Source organism: Cavia porcellus, unplaced genomic scaffold, assembly GCF_034190915.1.
Source record: "Cavia porcellus strain 051 isolate PalLab524CR breed Dunkin Hartley unplaced genomic scaffold, mCavPor4.1 scaffold_22, whole genome shotgun sequence".
Taxonomy (NCBI): Eukaryota; Metazoa; Chordata; class Mammalia; order Rodentia; family Caviidae; genus Cavia; species Cavia porcellus.
Genome location: NW_026947505.1, coordinates 34,742,295 through 34,762,745, shown reverse-complemented (window position 1 = coordinate 34,762,745; position 20,451 = coordinate 34,742,295). Strand labels below are relative to the sequence as shown.

At 33.4% G+C, this 20,451-nt stretch overlaps 1 protein-coding gene across 9 annotated transcripts in view; it reads left to right on the top strand.

Moving 5' to 3' along the window:
• The window catches only part of Stxbp5 (syntaxin binding protein 5), a 155,304-nt gene that overhangs the window by 118,765 nt on the left and 16,088 nt on the right, over nucleotides 1–20,451 (top strand). For 7 of the 9 annotated variants that reach the window (XR_010041948.1, XM_063233032.1, XM_063233029.1 and 4 more), the window contains 4 exons: nucleotides 10,537–10,587; nucleotides 15,130–15,369; nucleotides 18,669–19,038; nucleotides 19,367–19,532. Coding sequence is in view for 8 of the 9 variants with exons in the window: in XM_063233032.1 (XP_063089102.1) it covers nucleotides 10,537–10,587; nucleotides 15,130–15,369; nucleotides 18,669–19,038; nucleotides 19,367–19,532 (827 nt within the window). In the remaining variant the exon portion in view is untranslated. The remainder of the gene's footprint in view (nucleotides 1–10,536; nucleotides 10,588–15,129; nucleotides 15,370–18,668; nucleotides 19,039–19,366; nucleotides 19,533–20,451) is intronic. The other 2 variants (XM_063233034.1, XM_063233033.1) reach the window with 1 other exon arrangement.

Below are 20,451 nucleotides of genomic sequence, written 5' to 3'. Positions count from 1 at the left end.
TAGGTATTCGTGAGGCTGTGCCTCCCTATTCACCCATCAGCTCGCCAGTGTACTCCACAATTTTTTTTTTTTTTTTTTTTTGCATTCTCCCTGGGCAGAAACATTTTGTTTTTCCTCTGCTGTAACTGATCTCTTCAGAACTTCTGTCTCAGTCCTTTAAGGATATTTCTCTATATTTTACATTTTTTAATTTTCTTTGTAAATTAACTATTTATGCCACACATATTTAGGGTCAAGTAAAACACAGCCATTAGCTAGTGCTTTATGTTTGAGGTGATATTATAGTTGCCTAACTCTTCAACAACATCTTTTCCACCTTTGCTTTTGTTGTAGAAAGTTTCCATCTCAGGCTTCCAGTTTGTCAAGGTTTCCCTATCAGTATTTCCATTATAAATGTGCAGGGTTGACATCAGCAGCACCGGTTGGGTTTTCTTTGCCATATAAAAGGCCAGTATCTTTCAGAAATTCAAAGACTGTACTGTGCAATTCTGGGTTTCAAAACTGCAACATTTCATTAGGAACTTCTACTTTGTTCCTATGTATATTTCCTGCTCTGTTCAGTTCTGCTCTGTCAGCAAATGTAGAATTGGAAAGCAGTAAACCAATTGTTAAATGTCACATTCTGATTAGCTTGAGTGATGTGAGCAACACGTCTGTTCACAACATCATTTAATATCTAAATTAAAAGCATAGTAATCTTCACATTACAAAGGCATAAATTTATATGCTGTATTTTGATCCATTGCATTTCAATAAGTTTTTAACATTCCAGTGATCATTATGAGAAATCTCTGCTAACTTCACAGCAGACCTACAAATGCTTTCAGTGCAGCTAATGAAATGTCATAATAAATGTATTTTTGAGTGTAGCTGTTTGTGCATACAGAATGTTTTACTTGCATTTTAATGTTTCACAGCATCTTGTAGCATTTTGTCTGTTAAAATTTCCAACATCGAGTGGCAGTGCTGGCAGTCTGCCCAGTACATTTCACCCCTGCCAGGACTCTCCCTATATTGAAACCTAGTTATAAACTGACTGGATCGTTCCATTTAGTTAGGTGACCATTTGCAACATTTCACTAGTCAACCGTGTACACACATTGCTGTTTTCTTCATCATTTGAAGGATGACCATCTAAGAGGTCTGCTTTCCCTAGATGTGTATCAGTCAGTTCTTGCTCCATTTCACTGTCACAGGAATTTTGACTCACATGGCCACTGTGAGAGTCTTCACTATCATCATCATGATCATCATACACCCATACCATTAATCTCTTATGGAGATCATCTTCATCATCCTTGCATGAGTAATCTGATGATGCACTTTTGACCTCTTCCAAAACTTGCAAATCTTGTTTTTCTTGTGCCATTGTACTGAGCTGGGCTACTTTACCAGAAAAATCAAAAGAAAACTTTAAAAAAAAAAATAAATCCTGAAGTTGTGTGATCTGTTGGGCACTCTATAACTCTCAGGCGTATATACAAAACAAAATTATATGGAGCATAAGGTGGGAAAAAATCTCATTTTGCCACTTCTCCACATACCCACACATCCAGTGGGTAAACACATAGATTACTTACTGTGTCTCTCCAGGAAAGATACTAAGACACAGAGCCCAACTACTGTTGCACTAAAGTACAAATTTACAGTAGAAATTTAAAAGATGGGCACACTGGACCCAGTGTTATGTACCAGTTAACAGTTTAACCCAAACATAGAAACTAGCATAATTTGGTTTTTTTTTTTTTTTTTTTTGTACTAAGAATTGAACTCATGTCTTTTTACTTGCTAGGCAGATGCTGTGCTGCTGAGCTATGTCCCTGGCCCCAGCATTTTTTTTTTTTTTTTTTTTTTTTGTATTTTACATGACATTGTAGCTGGGATATCTAACATCAGTAACTTTTTAAAATGTAAATATCCTTTATAATTTTCTGACATTGTATCTCTCCTTTATAAGTAGTTATTCTCATTTAATCCAGTCACTAATTTTAGCACGTTAGTTCTTTCCTTGTTTTGCATATAAGAGAACTGAGTACAAATTAATATATCTATTACAGATTAGAGAACAGAATTTTTATCCAAGTAGTCAGCTCCAGTGTCTGTCCTCTGTGCTATTGTGTTATATTTCCTTTTAGTGCAACTTAAGACTCCAAAGGCTCAAAATAAATCCATGTGTGATTCATAATTAGACTGTCTGGTTATGGTCCTGCCTATATACTTGGTAATATGGAAAAAAGATGGCTCGTACTATACTGTGTTCTAACACAGTCTCCCAGATGTTACTTTGATACTCATCACTCAAGTATGCAGTGCCTGAAAATCTAAACCATAATGTAAACACAAACAAAAATCCTTGAAAAGAATAACTAGAGCAAACTGTAGCATGCCTTAGCCTCTCTACCCAAGTCTTGATTTCATAAATTGATTTCTGATTGGCAGCAAAATCAGGTGAATGGTTCTGACAGTGCTTCCTTTCTCACATATGAGAGCATTCTATATAGAAGTGATGCTAATATTCTTAGTTTTGTAGCAAAAATACCATGTAATGCAGTTATAGCATCTACAAAGAAAGTTACATGCCTGTAATATAAATATAGTACTATAGTTTGTTTTGCCTATCTATACCTAGGATGTTTTCGTGACTAAAATCTTAATGACTGGCCTTCAAAATTGGTAACTTTTCCTGAATTGTTAGCAGTTTTTGTAAATCATTTAGAATGTAAGATTGTTTACTAATTATTTACTTCTTATAAAGTTTGAAGTAAAGTTCTGAAAAGCTTTTAGTTTTTTTTTTAAGTTACATAAAATAGTTGTTAAATACCTTCACTGCAAGTATGAATCAAATTTTTCATTATATATTGTGAATAAAATATATTCAAATGTTAGCATTATTGGTAAATTTGAAAGTGCATGATTCACTTTTTTTGAAGACTACTAACTTTATTTCATTGATTGCATTTCATGCTGGAAGTAGATTTCTCACTGGATTTCATAGTTTGTATGACATGAGCTCTTGTTGCATTTTATTATAAATTTCCATTCAGAAGGCATGATTACCAAATTGCCTTATTACATGTATCTATGAAGTAAAAATAATACTAAGAAATAAAATATAAAGGGTCAAAATTACTGTGATTTAAAAGAGTGCTATGCCTGAGCAAATAGAAATAATAGCTCCATTTAATGGACACCTCCTGCATTGTAACTACTGCACTAGATAATTTTTCATATGGCATTTATTCGTTAATATAGGAAAAATTATACCACTAAAACTCTTTATAGCTTTTCAGTTCTGAGGGCATAGTTACTTGGGTCGTGATTAATTCTTAGCAAAAACCAAAGTAAATTTTTGAAGTCAATTTAAATGAAAACAGTATTGTTCACTAGTCCAAGTGCTATCTTGTTATGTTTGCATGAGTTCCTATGATTCCTTTTTAAAGTTAGTATTCTAATAAGCAAAAAATCGATTGATATTTTATTCTAAATTACCAACTCAAATCACATTATTTTAAAGTAATTCTTACTCTTTATTTTTCAAGATAAGAAATTGAATCTTAGAAAAGTTAAGTGGCATATCCCAAGTAATACCCTCTGGTAATGACCTAGTCAGAACTGGAGTCTAGGTGTCTTAACCTTAATTTGCAGTGTCCTCACTGTCAAGTTTCATACCTTATACTTAATAGGCAAGGATTCTTTTTTTTTTTTTTTTTCTTCCTTTTGTGGTCATTTTTTCTGATACTGTCTTCCCAGTTCCCTTATATTTATGAGTTGAAAAGTAAATTCACAGAAGTCCACTTATAATTTGTTGCCATGTGAATGAAAAGGTATGTATCAAGTTAATTATGTAGTATTTTAAGTTATGGCATTATTTTATTCATAATAAAACAAAATAGCTCTGATATTTCTCCATTATATTCCCCAACATAATTTGATTGCTTAATCTGTGGAAGCTCACCATTATATTCAACCCAAAAAAAACTGATGAAAGAAAAGAACCTCATCTAGAAAGAGATGAGTAAGTGTGCAGTTATATCATTTTTACTGATAATTTTAATATTTCCAATTTTGAAAAGCATTCTTTACCCTCAGTTGGTTAAGAACTAAATTTTAGGCAGATAGTTCAAAACCATGTTTCTGTACAAACCAAGGTAGTACAATTCCATGTTCCTGTAACCAATCCTTTTCTTTTTGGGGATGATTAAAATCTGAAGAGTACTGACATAATGCATGTTCAAGTTTTCATTTTATTTCTGAATGTATTTTCTGCCATGTCATAATAAACATGCTTGAAAGCCTTTCTGTGTTTTATATTCCAGTACTTGTGTGTACATTTATCTTTCTGTAGAATCATGTTTTTCTTCAAGGATGTACAGTGATCTTTCTATCTAAAATAGCCTGCTGTTTGATTCCTAACAAAGTTAATCTGAATTGTGTTACATTACTGGAAAAAGATTTTTGTCAGCAATTATTTGAATAGAACTTACATAAATGTGGCAACTTATGTTTTGTCATTATTGATTTTATTAGTTTGTTAAGACTGCTGCTTACAGAGTACCACATACTGAGTAGTTTAAGCAACAAAAATTTATTTTCCTACCATTCTAGAGGCCAGAAGTCCAAGATAATGGTATCAGCAGGCTTATGTCTTCTGAGAGCTGCTTCTGTGGCTTGCAGATGGCTACCTTTTCATTGTGGCCTTTCTTTTGTGCCTGTGCTTGCTCCATTGTTTGTGGTATTTCCTTTCATAAGGACACCTAGTCAAATTGGAATCTAACCTAAAGTTTCACTTTAACTTAATGATTTAAGGCCTCTGTCTCCTCTATACAGCCACATTCAGAGGAATTAAGGATTAGGGCCTCCAGATGTGAATTTTGAGAAGAACACAATTCAACCCTTACATTTATAATGTTAGTAGTTAATTAAGATGAATGTATACTTTTTTCCTGTGGAATCTTCTTTGTAAGATAATGCAAAGAGATTGACAAAAACTGCAGGAATTCAAGAATGAAAAGAACTTGTTATAACATTATTTACTAGACAAGCATTAACTTTAAAATTTGTCTTCATTAAGATAGGAATATATGTCCTTTGGGTGTTTCTAAGAGTCATATTTTTATTAAGACGTGTGTTTATTTTACACTGTTTCTCTTCCTTTTATCACATTTTATGAAAAAATTTAGCTTCTTGCTATAGAAGTAAAGGTCTAGTGACAGTTTCTGTTCATTTATTCATTTCTTGCAGTGTGAAATGTATTAAGTACTTGACATATACACAGATGCAGTATTTAGTGAGATAACATTTCTGAACTCAAGAATTTTACTTTTAGCAAAAAAAAAAAAAAGACTAATAGCCTTTAAAATAACAGATGATAAATAACAAGAAAGCTCTTGCTTCTTGGTCCTATCTTTTGCTTTGAATTCTTTGCCATCCTACAAGATGATTTTTAGGCTCTTTTATTATCCTGGTGGTTTCATTTAATATATATGTGCACTTCAGCATTACCCTTGTGCAAAGAATAGCATTGGATCCCTGCATAAGAAGAAAAAAAGTGTTTTCATTTTATTCCAAATATTGAATCTCATAAACAATAATCAGCTTGCTTTTCTAATAACTTCATCATACTTTCATAATATGAAGTCTTTTCATATTTCTTTGTTTTTACTGTGCTGAGGCAAAGGATCACAAGTTTGATCCCTGTCTAGAAGATCCTGTCTCAAAAATTTAGAAAGTGCTGAGGATGTAGTTAAGGCCTGCATTTAATCCCCAGTCTCCCAGGCCCCTTTAAAAATCACATTCTAAAAAGTGAAAGTTATGGTTCTTTTTTTCTTTCTTTCATAAAACTGTGTATAGAAAATTAAATGTGAACACAATGGATAGAAAAACTGAAGGAAAATTATAAAATATCTTTTTAAAAGAAACAATGAGAATTTCCTCAATTGAGAAACCTTACAAAGATTTCACCAGTTTGAAAGGACTAAAAATCATCAACTGTGATAAAACTGTCATTTGTATTATTGTAGTCCTTTGCCTGAAGATTTGTTTCTTAAATATTACACACCTTTCCTTGGTACTTGTTCACTATGCTTTGGGCATAGTTTGAGTAAGTCCTCCAGAGTTTCACCAATGGACCAGTGTGGCAGTGTTGAGAAGTAGTAGAACCTTTAAAATGTAGGGCTTAACACAAAGTAATGAGGTCACTGAGGGTGCTGCCCTCCAAAAGGATTGATGTAATGTTTTGGGGACACCAGTTAGTTCCCATAAGTATGGGTTGCTATGAAAAAGCCATGTGTCCTGGTTTCTTTTTTCACCATGTAATCTCTTTTCACATATGCTGGCACTATTAGGCTGTCACTCTTGAGGCCCTCAGGAATTGCAGAATCAGTAGGTCTAGTCAGTCTTGGACATTCAGCTTCCAAAATGTGAGCTAACTAAGCCTCTTTTATTTATAAAGTAACCAGCCTCTGATATTTCGTTACAGCAATTTTTCTCAGATTTAGGAACTCTTGGCTATAGTACCATCGTTTACATACAGAAAAACTTACGAAAAGAACCTACTTTGTACTCTCCAGTAACAAGAAATTTTGAAAGAAAGGAAGATACTGAGTGTTGGGGGCAAGAGTTAAAGAAAACATAAGTGAAGAAAAGCAAAACAGCCTGTCTTCCAGGAACTCATTTAAATCCTATGCCTTCAATTTGAAGGCCACAGTGTAACATAAATAAAATCAAGACCCAAGCAGAAGTTTCTGATAAATTCAGTAAAGTAAAATGACAGGGTAACTGGATTGGCAAGTGCTTCTGAGAAGTAAAAATGTTATCATGAAATCACTGGGTAAAAATCTACAACCCTCTCATGGCAAAACTATGCCAGAGAAAAGGAACTGAGCCAGAAGTGCTGACCAGGGAGATGTTCCCCAGAGATGGATCTGCCTTTTGGACCTGCCACCTGGAAGCTAACAGACTCACAATAAGTATATTCTCTATAAGTCACAGAAATGGAAAGACATAGACCTTTTTTATTCTTCCCCATACCTGGGATCAAACTCATGACCTCATACTTGCCAAGCAAGTATGCTGTACCACTGAGCTATATTCCTGGCAGATGCAGACTTTAGTTATCCTAAAGTTCAACATTAAACCTTAATGTTTACAACTTTCTATAGAAAACCATAATATTGGTCACAATAAAGGGATCTGTCATTCCCAGGAATTGAACAAACATTTCAAAACTGTCACCCTGAGAAAAAGTATGAGGTGAGCCCCACAAGTCTTAGCAGTGTACCCCATAGCACTTCTCAGTGGAGCCCAGGTGGAGGTGCATTCAGCCACAGGAGGCAGACTGTGATTGTGCACTGTTAAAGTGAATGGAATTTGTGGAGTAAAGAAAGAAACTATTCTGATAACAATTCCTAGAAGTCTGGGAGTTGAAGCCAAGTTTGGGAAATGTACTTTAAACACTTGTTTGAAAAGAACCATTCTTATTTAATAATACTAAATTTACATCATAAGTTAGAAAAAAAATTCCAAATTCAAGGAAACAAAAGCAGTTATTTATTAGTAATCGTCTGTAGCATCTACGCAGAGAGATTTACAAAGATGTTTAATTCCTCTTAATGGTTATTTCTGGTTGGCAGGATGTTGGGTGGTCTTAAAACTTCTATTTTCTTGCATTGTTTTAATTATGCATAATGTATATTTTTATAAAAATAACTAATCTAATTTAACTGTTCTTATGATATATCTAGCACATGACCACTGCATGAAATTTTTCAGGCTTAACACTAAAATATGTATGAAATGAAAAAAAAATATGAATATTCCATTTCAGTAAAAACCGTGTAAGAGGAGATGATCACAGCCCGTCTCAAGTCCTACTTATGACAACCCATGCTACAGTCACAGTTCTGTTGCCTGTCAGTTAACAGACATTTAGATAGAAGCCTCATTTTACAAAGAAAAGAAAGTTTGTTTTTTTTTTATCGGTATCAGGAATCAAACTCACGACTGCCTGCTTGCAAGGCAGGCGCTTATGCCACTGAGCTAAATCCCCAGCCCCAAAAAGAAACTCTTTAAATGCACATCATAGCATAAGTTTTAATGCCAGGATTTAAATCCCTTTCATTGCTCCTCTTCACTCTTCTTTTCCTTCCTGTTCAAAAACATTTACATAATAAAATTGAGAAGGAAACCTAGTGACATTTTTGGCAGGAACATGTCTAGTTAATGAAAGCATCAGCAGAACCATTTCTAATTGATAATGTATTTTAACATCTATTTAAAGAAAAACAAGTTCTTTGTGTTTTTTAAGTTGCTAAAGTTATTTTTTTCTTTGATTTGTTTACCTATATATTGAAAATAGTTTTTGAAATGAATTTGAAAGGTTGACCCACTCCTGTTTTCTCTCCATTGCCTCACTTTAGGTTACTTGGACTATTACTGTAGACTTAGAATGAAGGACCATTTGGTTATTTGAAAGTACAGTTTGTACATATTTGTACAGTGTTTTATGATTTATGTTAAATCCATACTCATCAATAATAACTATCATCAATTAAATATTTCTGTGTCCCAGCTGTTATACTTAATTCTTTGCCTATGTCATGTTACATAGTCCTCACAACTGGCCTCATCTCCTTTAAGGAAGTTCAAAGTTTAGAGAGGCCAAGTAATTGGTTGAGGTAGATTCAAACTTTAAGTTTGATTCTGAACGCATACTAATCACTACATAACACACCCCAATTCCTATTTTTCTTACCCTTTTTCTTCCTCCTGATACAGAAGCTTGTTAAAGAAATGGTGTGTGTGTGTGCGCGCGCGTGTGCGCGTGCATGCGTGCACATGTATTGATATGCACGCTTACTATATACACATATTGTGCTTGATGAATTTGTGCTAGTTCTTAACCATGAATTTACTTGTAGTTAGAGACCTTCATTCGGAGTGCAGTCCACAGACCAACTAAATTTGCATCTTCTGAGAGCTTGTTAGAAATGTCTCTCAGGTCTTAGTCTATATTTAGAATGTGCATTTCAAGATCTGGCATGATTGGGTATGAACATCCCAAGTTTGAAAAGCACAAGTCTAAAAACTCAAAATAACTTGAACAAGTCAGACTAGTAGGGTGTATAGAGGTAGCATCCATACCATCAGATTCTAAGAACTTCATGCCAGGTTGATCTGCTTCAGATGTTACGTATATATTGTATAGGTACTACTTAGCAGTCTATATGTTGTATCTGTGGTGCTTGCTGTAAACCTGAATTCTTTCCAAGTATACAATACTGCCTTTCAGGGTACTGTTTTAGAGATTATAATGTCTTCTAATTTAAAGGGTATTGTGTTTCAAATAAAGCAGCCATGTAGTTGAGATCACCTAACCATAGATTTTATTTGAGTATTTTGGTTTTGTGTTGCATTTAACGACTAATTGGAATTTGTAAGTTGATGAAAATGGGATGACTGATGTGTAAAGGTGACCCATTGTTGTTTATTAAAGGATACTAATTAGATTAATGAAGCTTTGAAATAAAAAAAAAAAAATGTCATCCTCCTTCCTCCCTTTCCAGTCTGCCTAATGCCTCTTTCCTAACATTGGATTTGTCATTTTTTTAGATGTGGAAGTTATGTACTATGACTGGATTTCTCTTTGTTTACATGGCGCCCTTATGGACTAGCAGGGTCTGTGCTTTAAATATCTCCTAACAGTCCAAAGTTTAACCTAGTGTGTGCATTCATATATTAACAAACACATACTATTTCAAAATTTCACCTAGGGAGCACTATTATGTTACGCATGCACTTCCACTAACATAGTAAAAATAGTTGAACAATTCCTAACTTTAAATTACTTCCAAGATTGAGACAATAACTGATTTTGAGGATGGAAAGTGAATTCCATTAGGTTTATCCATTAGCTTTTAGTTTTTCTAATGCATGTCAAAATTCTTTTATATAAATCTTTAATTTTAGATTAAACATGACTGGTTTTTGTCAAAATTATAAAGGGAAATACTAACATATCAAGTAATGACTGAGTCAGATATTTTATGGTATAATAAAATTTTTGAATTTGATTGTAGAAGTAGGTGTCACGTATTCTACAAAAATTTAAAAAACAATAAGCCCAACCAATAATTGAAGGCAAGAAGCTGGAAAGACTTTCTGTTACTTATCCAAGCTTTGCCTCAGACCTCTATTGCCCTTGTCTGCAACTTCTTCTGGAAATGACTTTTCTTCTCTCAGAAGAGTCTAGTTCTTTCTTGTAAGCCTAAGTAATAATTAAATGTTAAAATGTGAAAGGCTTCCTTGAAGTAAGAGTTTCAAGGACACAAAGATACTACATCAAGTAAAGTAAGTACTATAAACTTATAAAAACTTGAAAGTTAAAATTTTATTTATATTCCTAATATTATTAATCATGTTTTAATTATAGTTTCTAGCCTAGTAATAAAAGTATTCACTTCTATCTTGAAAATCAGTTGGTATTAATCAGAAAATAAAATATTCTTCAGAATTTTAAAAATACATTTTATTTTTCAGCAAAGATGTCAAGGAAATTAAGCTTGCCTACTGACCTAAAGCCCGATTTAGGTAAGTAAAATAAATAAATATCAAAAGAAATTGCACTCTTTTTAGTATAAAAACAAAAACCAGAATATATAAAATTAATCTAGAAATTCATCAGAAATTACAAGATTTAATAATTAAACATCTTTTCGTATAGTTTTTAGGAAGCTATATATAAATTGTAAATATAATACAAACCAAAGCAGTATATTTAAAAGTAGGCATAAGATTGAAATTCATGCCAAAAGAGCATGTAATTATCAGTAAACATGTAAGGTATTATTAGTGAGTAAGTATATAATATATTTACCTGGCATCAGAAGGATATTATATTTACAGGGAAAACAATTTAGCAGAACTCAGTGGTGTCACCAGTGTAGGGGGAACAAAAATTAATAAGAGTTTAGACCAGCCTATGTTTTGAGACTGGCATAAATCCTTTCCTTTAAAACATAAAAGGATATTTTGAATCCAAGTCTGAGGCTTATATTGAATGTTTTTGCCTTGTAGGAGGATCCAGAGTTTTCATTTCACTCTCTGAGTCTCATGGTTTCAATAACATTGCATACTATCAATTAAACTAGCCTTACTTCTTTCAGCATCTTAAAAATCTGAGAAAGCTCATATGGAAATACTTTTAAAATTACTAAAAAATATATAACAATCATTTTTAAGCGTGCTAAAATTTACAAATTAAATATATGTATATAAAGTTAAGTGTACAGTTCATGCTTTTACAAGTCTTCAGTTAATGGTTTTGCTAGCATGCCCATATATTTTAGTGCAATGCATGAGTTATAGCTTCAACTGTTATATCCTTGAATATCTACTTTTATGTTGCCTGTTTTTTTCAAGGCTTTGTTCTGCTGAACTATTTTTTCCTATATGTGGAAATTCTTAGCTATTAATTGTTCAAATTGATCAAAGAACCAATGGGATGAAAAACTCAACTGTATTAATAGACTCAAGTCTCTACTATGTTATTAAAGCAGCTGAGTGTGTTGGATTGTCCCACAGCTCTGCAAGCTTTTATGAATGTGATTCTTTTCTGCCTATTGGTATTTCTGTTACAGTGCACTTTCAGCTTCTCTATCCTGGAATCCGTAATCAATAAATTGGGAACCATAGGCATAATGTTACATCTCTGACATTCTTTTTAAAGTTTCAGCCATAGGAGCCATATAACAAATTGTTATACGCCTTGATATTAACCTTTGTCCTAATTTTTACCCCAAGCAAAATCATCTCTTGGAGTTATGTTTTAATCTGAAGATAAAAAGTTACACTGCATGAAGTTCTTATGTGGAAAGGAGAGGGTGATGTATAGAAAAAAAATGTTCTAGGTCTCCAGAATGGTAGTGAAAAAGTAGTGATTTTATGACATGCTTCTGTAAACTAGTGAAAGCATTAATGATGGATTTTAAATCTGCATTTAGATCTGCCAGAAAGCTTGATTCTTATTCAATCTGTTTTCTCCATGTTGATATAGTCTTACGAGTTTCTTTGGAGTCTAATTTTTATGGACAAGTCATATAATAAAAATACATTTGTAACCTAATGACCTTAAATAGTTAATTAAGTCCATTAAAGTAAAACACTGTTGTGTTGGCCCTTCAATTAACAAATGTATAATTACTGTAAGTCATCTATTGTAATTTGGATATTGATACAAGTTTTTCTACAAATAGTTTACTTCAAAATTTGTATTATCCAGTGTCTTGTATCATTGTCTCCCATTGTTATCACTAGGTACCAATTAAACATATCTCGGTTCAATTTTTATGTGCATCATTAAGTAGAAAGTTAATTACATTTATTATTGAAGAAACAAATTTAAACTTTGATAAGATAACTTCAGTAATTGTAAACAGTAAATACATAAATATTTGGAATCAGTACCATGTAAGAAATGAGCAGTTGATTATGGAAAGAGATTTCATTTACATTAAGTAGTTTAGTCCATTTCTCTCGCTGTAACAAAATACCTGAGGCTAGGAGCATTATAAAGTGAAGATGTTTATTTAGTTTGTAGTTCTGGACATTCAAGAATGTAGTAGTAGCATTTGTTTGGTTCTGGTAAGGGATTTATTTCTACATATTACAACATACTGGATGACATCATGGTAGGAGTGCACAAGAACTGTCGAATGGCAATGGAAAAAACCAGACAGATTCAGGGTCCAAGCCTGCTTTTTTGTAACAAACCTCTCTAGCAGTAATCGACCAGGTTCTCTCAAAAACTACTAATATCTTCTCTCAGGGTGTTACCACCCTATGTTTTATATAATGAAAATATAGGCCTCCCAGCGGGCCTCCCTTTTAGAGATTGCACCACCTTTAGGCATTCCCGCACTGGGGACCGTGCTTCTGGCACATCCAACTTTGGGGGACGCATTCAGGTCATATTCAAATCATAACAGTGGTCTTTTCTGCCATGTCATAATCTGTACCAGCAAATACTGTCTGAGGCAAAAGAAAGCATTTTAAAAACTACAGTTAGAAATTACCCTTTTCTATTTTCTTAGCAATTGTCTTGTTTCCAGCTATAATCACAGAATTATTATTGGAAGGAATGTTTGCAATCTCAGAATCTAAATTTGATTGCCAAACGCTTTTGGGGGAATTACAGCTTTCTATTTAACAATACAATTTAGGGCTTAAAATTTTTTTCATAACAAGAAGAGTCATTTCATTCATAGCAGCATTGAAAAGCAAGTGATTTGAAAAGTGGTTTATTATATGTGAGTTGTAGACACTTATTATGAATTTCAGTATATCCTAATGATACCACAGAAATAACTGGTTTTGCTACTCATTACAGATCTACTTTAATTGTATTGGATAACTTTTGTATAAGCAACACCCCTTTGATTCTGCAAAGTATCAAAATGGTACCTGAGACATTGACAGTTACACTAGAGCAGAGGATATGACAAGTGAGAAGTTACTGTAGAACAAATGTACTCTGAGTGCTATGGGAGACAGACAGATCTCTATGGCTGTGTACCCAGAAAGGAAAGAAACTGTTGTTGTAGGAGTCAGCATAAACTGAGTGAATTGAAAACTAAGCATAACTTTGATAGGTAGCAAAAAGACGGATACAAGGATGCTGTTCAGAAAGTCACAAACAGCTCTGAGTAGTTAAATGATTATGTTCAGAAAAAAAATCCAGCATCACAACGAATTGATGAGCACAACATTAGGAGATAAGACCTACAAGGTAGGTTGAAGGTATTTTATGAAAACTCTTAAAAACTTGAATGAGTGTGAGCATGATTAAATAGAAGAGGAGAAGCCAATGTGAACTTTTTAAATTGAGGTGACAGATTTTAATTGGGATGTGTTAAAAGTGAGAGACTGAAATGGGGGAGATGAGTCTGGGTAAATGGTAATGTTAAGATAATAGTAGTTTGATAGTGGAAAAACTGAACCACAGTATTATTATAAAATGACATAGGGTTTGACATCCCATCAGGTATACAGGTAAAACAAAAAGGAAAAATCAAAACTGTATCTTGTTTTAAGTATTTGTAGGAAAATGATAATTCATTAATATAAACTGTGAGACATAAAGGAAGAATCTAGTAAGCATTTAGAAATGGAGTTACAAGAAAAATGAGGCAATAATTTGAGATATCTTGGGATTGGGCATACAGAAAATAGCTGAAGATGAGAGGAGATTCATTAGTGTAATTTTAAAACATTACTCTCATTACAGAACTGAGCAAAGGGATATGTCTGGTATCATTGATACAGATACCAGTTACACATTTTGCAGAAAAATGAGATGAATGTTGATTATACCTAATATGGCATTCAAGAAAAATTAAAGCTGAGTCTTTATTGTTTAAAGGTATTCATATAGGAAGGACTAAAAAATTAAGAGGCCCATCATCAGAGTACTTCCAAATACCTTTGTTTAACATGTAGAAAGTTAAAAAGAGTTTCACTCTTAGTTCCACCTAGTCATGGATTGTGTCACCAAAGGAAGAAACTCCACCATGAGAACAGATTAGAGTGCTGAAATTAAAAAAGCAGCCAAGATTACAAATGTCACACATTCAAAAATTTATTGTGATGCACCTCAGTCTGCAAACTGGATTTATTCCTTTGTATTTTACATTTAAGCTACTTTGAAATTTTATGACATAAAAGTAAATTGAGTCAGACATGGTAGCACACACCTGTAATCCTAGCACTTGGGAGGCTGAGACAGAAAGATCAGTGTAAGTTCAACACCAGCCTGGGGTACAAAGTGAGTTCAAGGCCAGTGTGAACTGCATACTGAGGAAGATCCTATCTCAAAAACAACCACAACAAAAAAGTAAATTAGTATTTTTCAGTAAAAGGAAAATTACAAAAATACTTGGTTTTTAATGGTCAACTGTTTGAGGGTCAGGCATTTAGCTCAGTGGCACAAGCACTTGCCTCGCAAGCACAAGGTTGTGAGTTCGATCTCTGATACCAAAAAAAAAAAAAAAAAAAGATTAACTGTTTGACAAATTAATATCCCAAAAAGTGATATTTTATAACTTAAGCAATCTACAACATTTGAAATCATTTCAGATGTAAAAGATAATTCCTTCAGCAGATCACGGAGTTCCAGTGTGACAAGCATTGATAAAGAATCCCGAGAAGCAATTTCTGCTCTTCATTTCTGTGAAACTTTTACTCGGAAAGCGGACTCCTCTCCTTCCCCATGTCTGTGGGTTGGAACGACTCTAGGAACAGTGCTTGTCATTGCACTGAACCTTCCTCCAGGGGGAGAACAACGACTTCTTCAGCCAGTGATTGTGTCTCCAAGTGGTATGTATACTCTGCTGCTACATTGAGAACTCTGCAACAAGTGGAATTTGCTGTGATTTAATTAGAAACCTTGCTTTTTAATATTGAATTAATCAAAGACTTTTAAAACATTAAGTAAATGGGGATCGTGGTAACCTTAGTTTTTTTTTTTCCTTTATGTTGGGGATCGAACTTACAACCTCATACTTACCCATGAAACACTTGAACTACTGAGCTAAATCCCCAGCCCAGCCTTAGGTTTTTAATAAAGGAATACATGGAACAAAATTTATTTATTTATATAGCTATTCAAGTTTTGTGGTTTTAAAACTCTAGGATCATTCATAAAGTGATTAATAAATAACAAAATTTTAAAAATTGTTACAATAATATGTTCCAAATACCTCAAAATATTATGTTCTACAAACAAAATGGTATATTACTTAGGGGATAAAAACAGAAATGCATATTTCTAAACATTCTTCCCTTGGTTAGTCTTTAATTTTGTAAGTGTGAAATCAGAACTGTAGCTTGTTCTACATGTTGTTCCTTGGGAGAACAAGTGTGTCATTAATATTAGTAGTCTCATGAAAAGAATTTAGTGCTTTGTTTAATGATGTTATTTAATTTGGCAAAATGAGACATAACAGAAGAGTCTAATAAGCTGTTGGATATGCAGTTTCAAGAAAAATTAAACCAGGCTTGGCACGGGCCTTAGAGAAAGCAGCTGAAGATGAAAGAAGTATTGTGCTTGGAAAAGATTGCTTAACAGCAAATTTAAAAATTTCTGCAATCTTCATATATTAAAAATGAGATTAGTTTTTTTCAAATGCATATGGAATTTAAGTCTAGAAATAGCTGAGAATTCCTATTTTGTTACTACTTATTTATGATTGTGTAGATAGAAACCACTGTGAGTTTCCTGGTCAGTATGTCTTGTTACTATAGTAGACTTACAGTTCATAGAATTTAGAATTAAAATGTAATTATTACCTTAATGTTCATTTCTAAACTGTTTTTACATTAAGTAATCTCTTTGATTTATTCATTCAGTAAATACCTGAGTGTATAATGTATACTTTCTTGTTAGATTAAAGTAAATTGGTTATATAATGGCATGGGTGGGGCGGCTTGCCGGGGGCTACTTGCACTTGCCAGGCAAGCACTTGTGCTGCTGAGTTAAATCCCTGGCCCTGTAATGGTATTTTTACTAATCTGTTTCTTATTAGTAAGCAACAAATATATATATGTAGAGACAAAAAATGGAAAGATTAAAATCAAAATGTTGACAAGAATTATCAGTGATTAGTGAAACTTGAGGAATTTTTATTTACCTTTTTGTTATTTTGTGATTTCCCTGTATTCCACAACAAACATTAGTTTGTATTAAGAACAGTTTCCAGTAAACACAAATGGAGACAAATTAATAATTTATTATTAACTATAAAAAGATATTTAAACTATTTTTCAACTTGTAATAAAATCAAATTAGTTGTGAATTTACTTTGATAAAAGAATTATTTTCATATAGAAGTCCCTTCTCAACAGTGAAATCTTTGATTTATTAAATTAATAAATTATTAAATTTATTAGAATTTAATAAGATGCCTATTTAAAAACATGTCAGTGAGAGTTGGTTATGGTTGCACATGCCTGTAACTCAGCTATCTAGGAGGTTGAAGAAGGAGGACTGCAAATTCATTACCAGCCTGGATACCATGTGATCTTATCTCAGTCAGTCAATATGTAAATAGATAATAGCAAAGAACAAAATGAACTTTGACTCATATATGTACATATATATATATATGTATATGTATATATATCTCAACATACATATTAAAATTTATCAGTGGCTCATGTTATCTGTATCAGAACTGTGACACAAGCTATTCTTGACAAGCTGATCGGTTTCTGTGCTTAAGAACTTGAGTTGGTCTTTGTTCCGCTTTTCTTTTCTCTATTCTGTTCTGTTCTTTCCTCTCCTCTCTTATTTTCTTCCCCTCTTTTCCTCTTCCTCTCTCTTTGTTTCCTTTCCTGTCAGTTAACACTCTACTAGGAAAAATGCTAAAATCTTGCTAACTGTAGAACAAATGTATTTAATGTGATTTTGGGTCATTTTTAGAAAATCCTAAGGTTAAGACTGTATGCACTAAAAACAGTTCCTAGCCTGGCATACTAACATGTCTATAATTTGAGGCTATGTAGGGAAAAGATGCCATAAATTAAAACAAATAATAAACATTATCCCTAAATTATGGCTATAAACTAACCAAATTAATGTAATGTTTAACATTTATTGATACGTAGTTCAAAAGGAATTTATTTTAGAAGTGATACTTAGAAATATGTGGAATTTTTTCTCATCTCTCTTCTAGATCAGTACTGTATTAGAAGTATACGTTAAGCTACATATGTTTTTTAAAATTTTCAAATTGCCACATTAAAAGTACTGAAGACTAAGCAACATTGATTTTAATAATATGCTGTTGTTTTAGCATGTAGTCTTTATTTTTAAATTACTGATATATTTTACATTTAAGGGGGTTTTTTGGTACTAAAATCTTCAAATCTGGCATGTGCTCTGCTCTCATAGAATACCACAGCTACCTGCCACAGTTTGGACAAGGCACATTTCCAGTGCTCTGCAGCTACATGACCACTGGTTGCCCTATGAAGGTACAGCTCCAGTTGTCATGTGCCATCTATTTGCTCATACATATTAATAGAACACATGCTGAGTACGAAACATGGGTCCAGACACCCACCATGTCCGTTGATGATGAATCTTTAGGTCAGATAATCATAAGGAATGGTGCAAATGAGAGACTACCAGCCTTATGTGAAGGCAACATGGCGTGAAATTTATTGTGCCTGAGTATAGGCAGACAGAGAAGGTGAAAAGGCTAACCGTGGGGTACAGAGAAAAAGAGACTTTTTAAATAAGGCTTGGACAAGGAGTCAAGTGGGGAGGTCAGGCAAGGTGTCTGGTTAGGGAGTCAGGGACTTCAGGTGAGGATATCTCAGGAAACACCCATGGTCAAGTTCTCCAGAATGTCTGGTACCAGTGAATATCAGATAAATGTCCTGGCTGGGAAGATTCCTTACTGTGCCTTATCTCTTTTCCTGTTTGGAAAGTGTAAAGTTGATACCTTTTCCCAGACTCTTAAATATCATGCTTGATTTTCTAATCCAATCAGTGACCCGTGATATAATTTCAGTTTGACATGTGTTTAACATTTTTGAGTGTCTGTTTAGTGTCAGAGATGGAATAGGGATATTAAAATATTTGAGTGATTTATTAAACTTCTATATTTTAGGAACTATATTGAGGTTAAAAGGTGCAATCTTGAGAATGGCATTCCTGGATACCACAGGCTGCTTAATGCCACCTGCTTATGAACCCTGGAAAGAACACAATGTTCCTGAGGAAAAAGATGAAAAGGAAAAATCAAAAAAAAAGCGACCTGTCTCAGTATCCCCCTCCTCTTCTCAGGAAATTAGTGAAAACCAGTATGCAGTGATATGTTCTGAAAAGCAAGCAAAAGTAATCTCACTGCCAACCCAGAACTGTGCTTATAAACAAAACATAACAGAGACCTCATTCGTGCTTCGTGGAGATATCGTAGCGTTGAGTAACAGCATCTGCCTAGCGTGTTTCTGTGCCAATGGCCATATTATGACTTTCAGGTAAGGATGAAATTCTTTTTTTTTAACACAAATATGATACTTGTTTCCTTAAATCATTACAAAATTACGTTCAGTTTGAAAGATATCCTTGTTTGTAGAACTGCACATTCAAGATTTCTTTTCATTCAGCTAACTAGTGAAGAAGTATATGAGAAATACAAGTAAATTTTTTATCCTCTACTCAGACTATGTAAACTAAATTACAAGATTTGCAAGAAGTGATACTTAGCCATTTTTAACTTCTAGTAATAATATTTTCAGACTAAAATAATATTTTTCAGACTAAGCCTACTGTATATTTTTAACAAGTTTTAATTTCTTCCTGAAGTTTGCCAAGCTTAAGGCCTCTGTTGGATGTGTATTACTTGCCCCTCACCAATATGCGGATAGCCAGAACGTTCTGCTTTACCAACAATGGACAAGCATTGTATCTTGTCTCACCTACAGAAATCCAGAGACTAACATATAGTCAAGAGACCTGTGAAAATCTTCAGGTAAGTAACAAAGCTTTGCTATGTCTTCAGAGGTGAGGAATTCTCTGAAGAACCTTGTATTATCTGCCCTTTTTCACACAGGAATGTACAAATGAGCCTATTTAGGAAAGTTCAGAACCTTTTTATTATACTGCTTTGAGAGTCCTGTTTATCCTGCACTGATGTGCTTGTGTCATACATTGTCGCCACTTCACAGTGCTTTACTGTAATGGAAATTCAGTCCTTGAGAGTAAAACAAAATTAAATCTGACCCTTTATTTTATTTTTATTAAGTTTATTGGTACAGTTTAGATATACATAATGATCACATTCGTCATAGGGAATTTGTACGTGGTGTGTGTTCACTCCTTTGTTTCCCATCCCTCCCCTCAACCCGTCTTGCCCTCCTTATTTACAAAGCTTTGTTTTCCTTTTATCCTTCTTTTCCAATTTTTTCCCCTTCTTTTCTTTCCCCCTTCTTCCTTCCTAGGTCCTCTTTCCTTTTAAAGAATTTCTTCCTATTTCACAATATCTATTACATATTTTGGTTCTTATTTACGCTTTTAGTTTCTCATACCAGAGAGACAGTGTGGTATTTACACATTTGTCTGATTTATTTCACTTAAGAATATAGTATAGTCTCACGGTCCATCCATAAATCTGACATTTTAGATGTAAGTTCCCATTCATATTTAAGTGAAAGTAGTTTTTCTAAGTTTATAGGTTAATAGATATAACTTGAGACCATACTAATAAGTGAAATAAATCCGACCCATATGTATAAACATCATATTGTTTCAGTAGTGTGAGATACTGAGTGAGTAAATAAGATACAAAATGTATAGTAGATATTGTGAATTGGGAAGAAATTGTTCAAAATAAAAAACAAATTGTGATAGGGAAAAGAAAAAAATGGAAAACTAAAAGCTATATAGAAGGT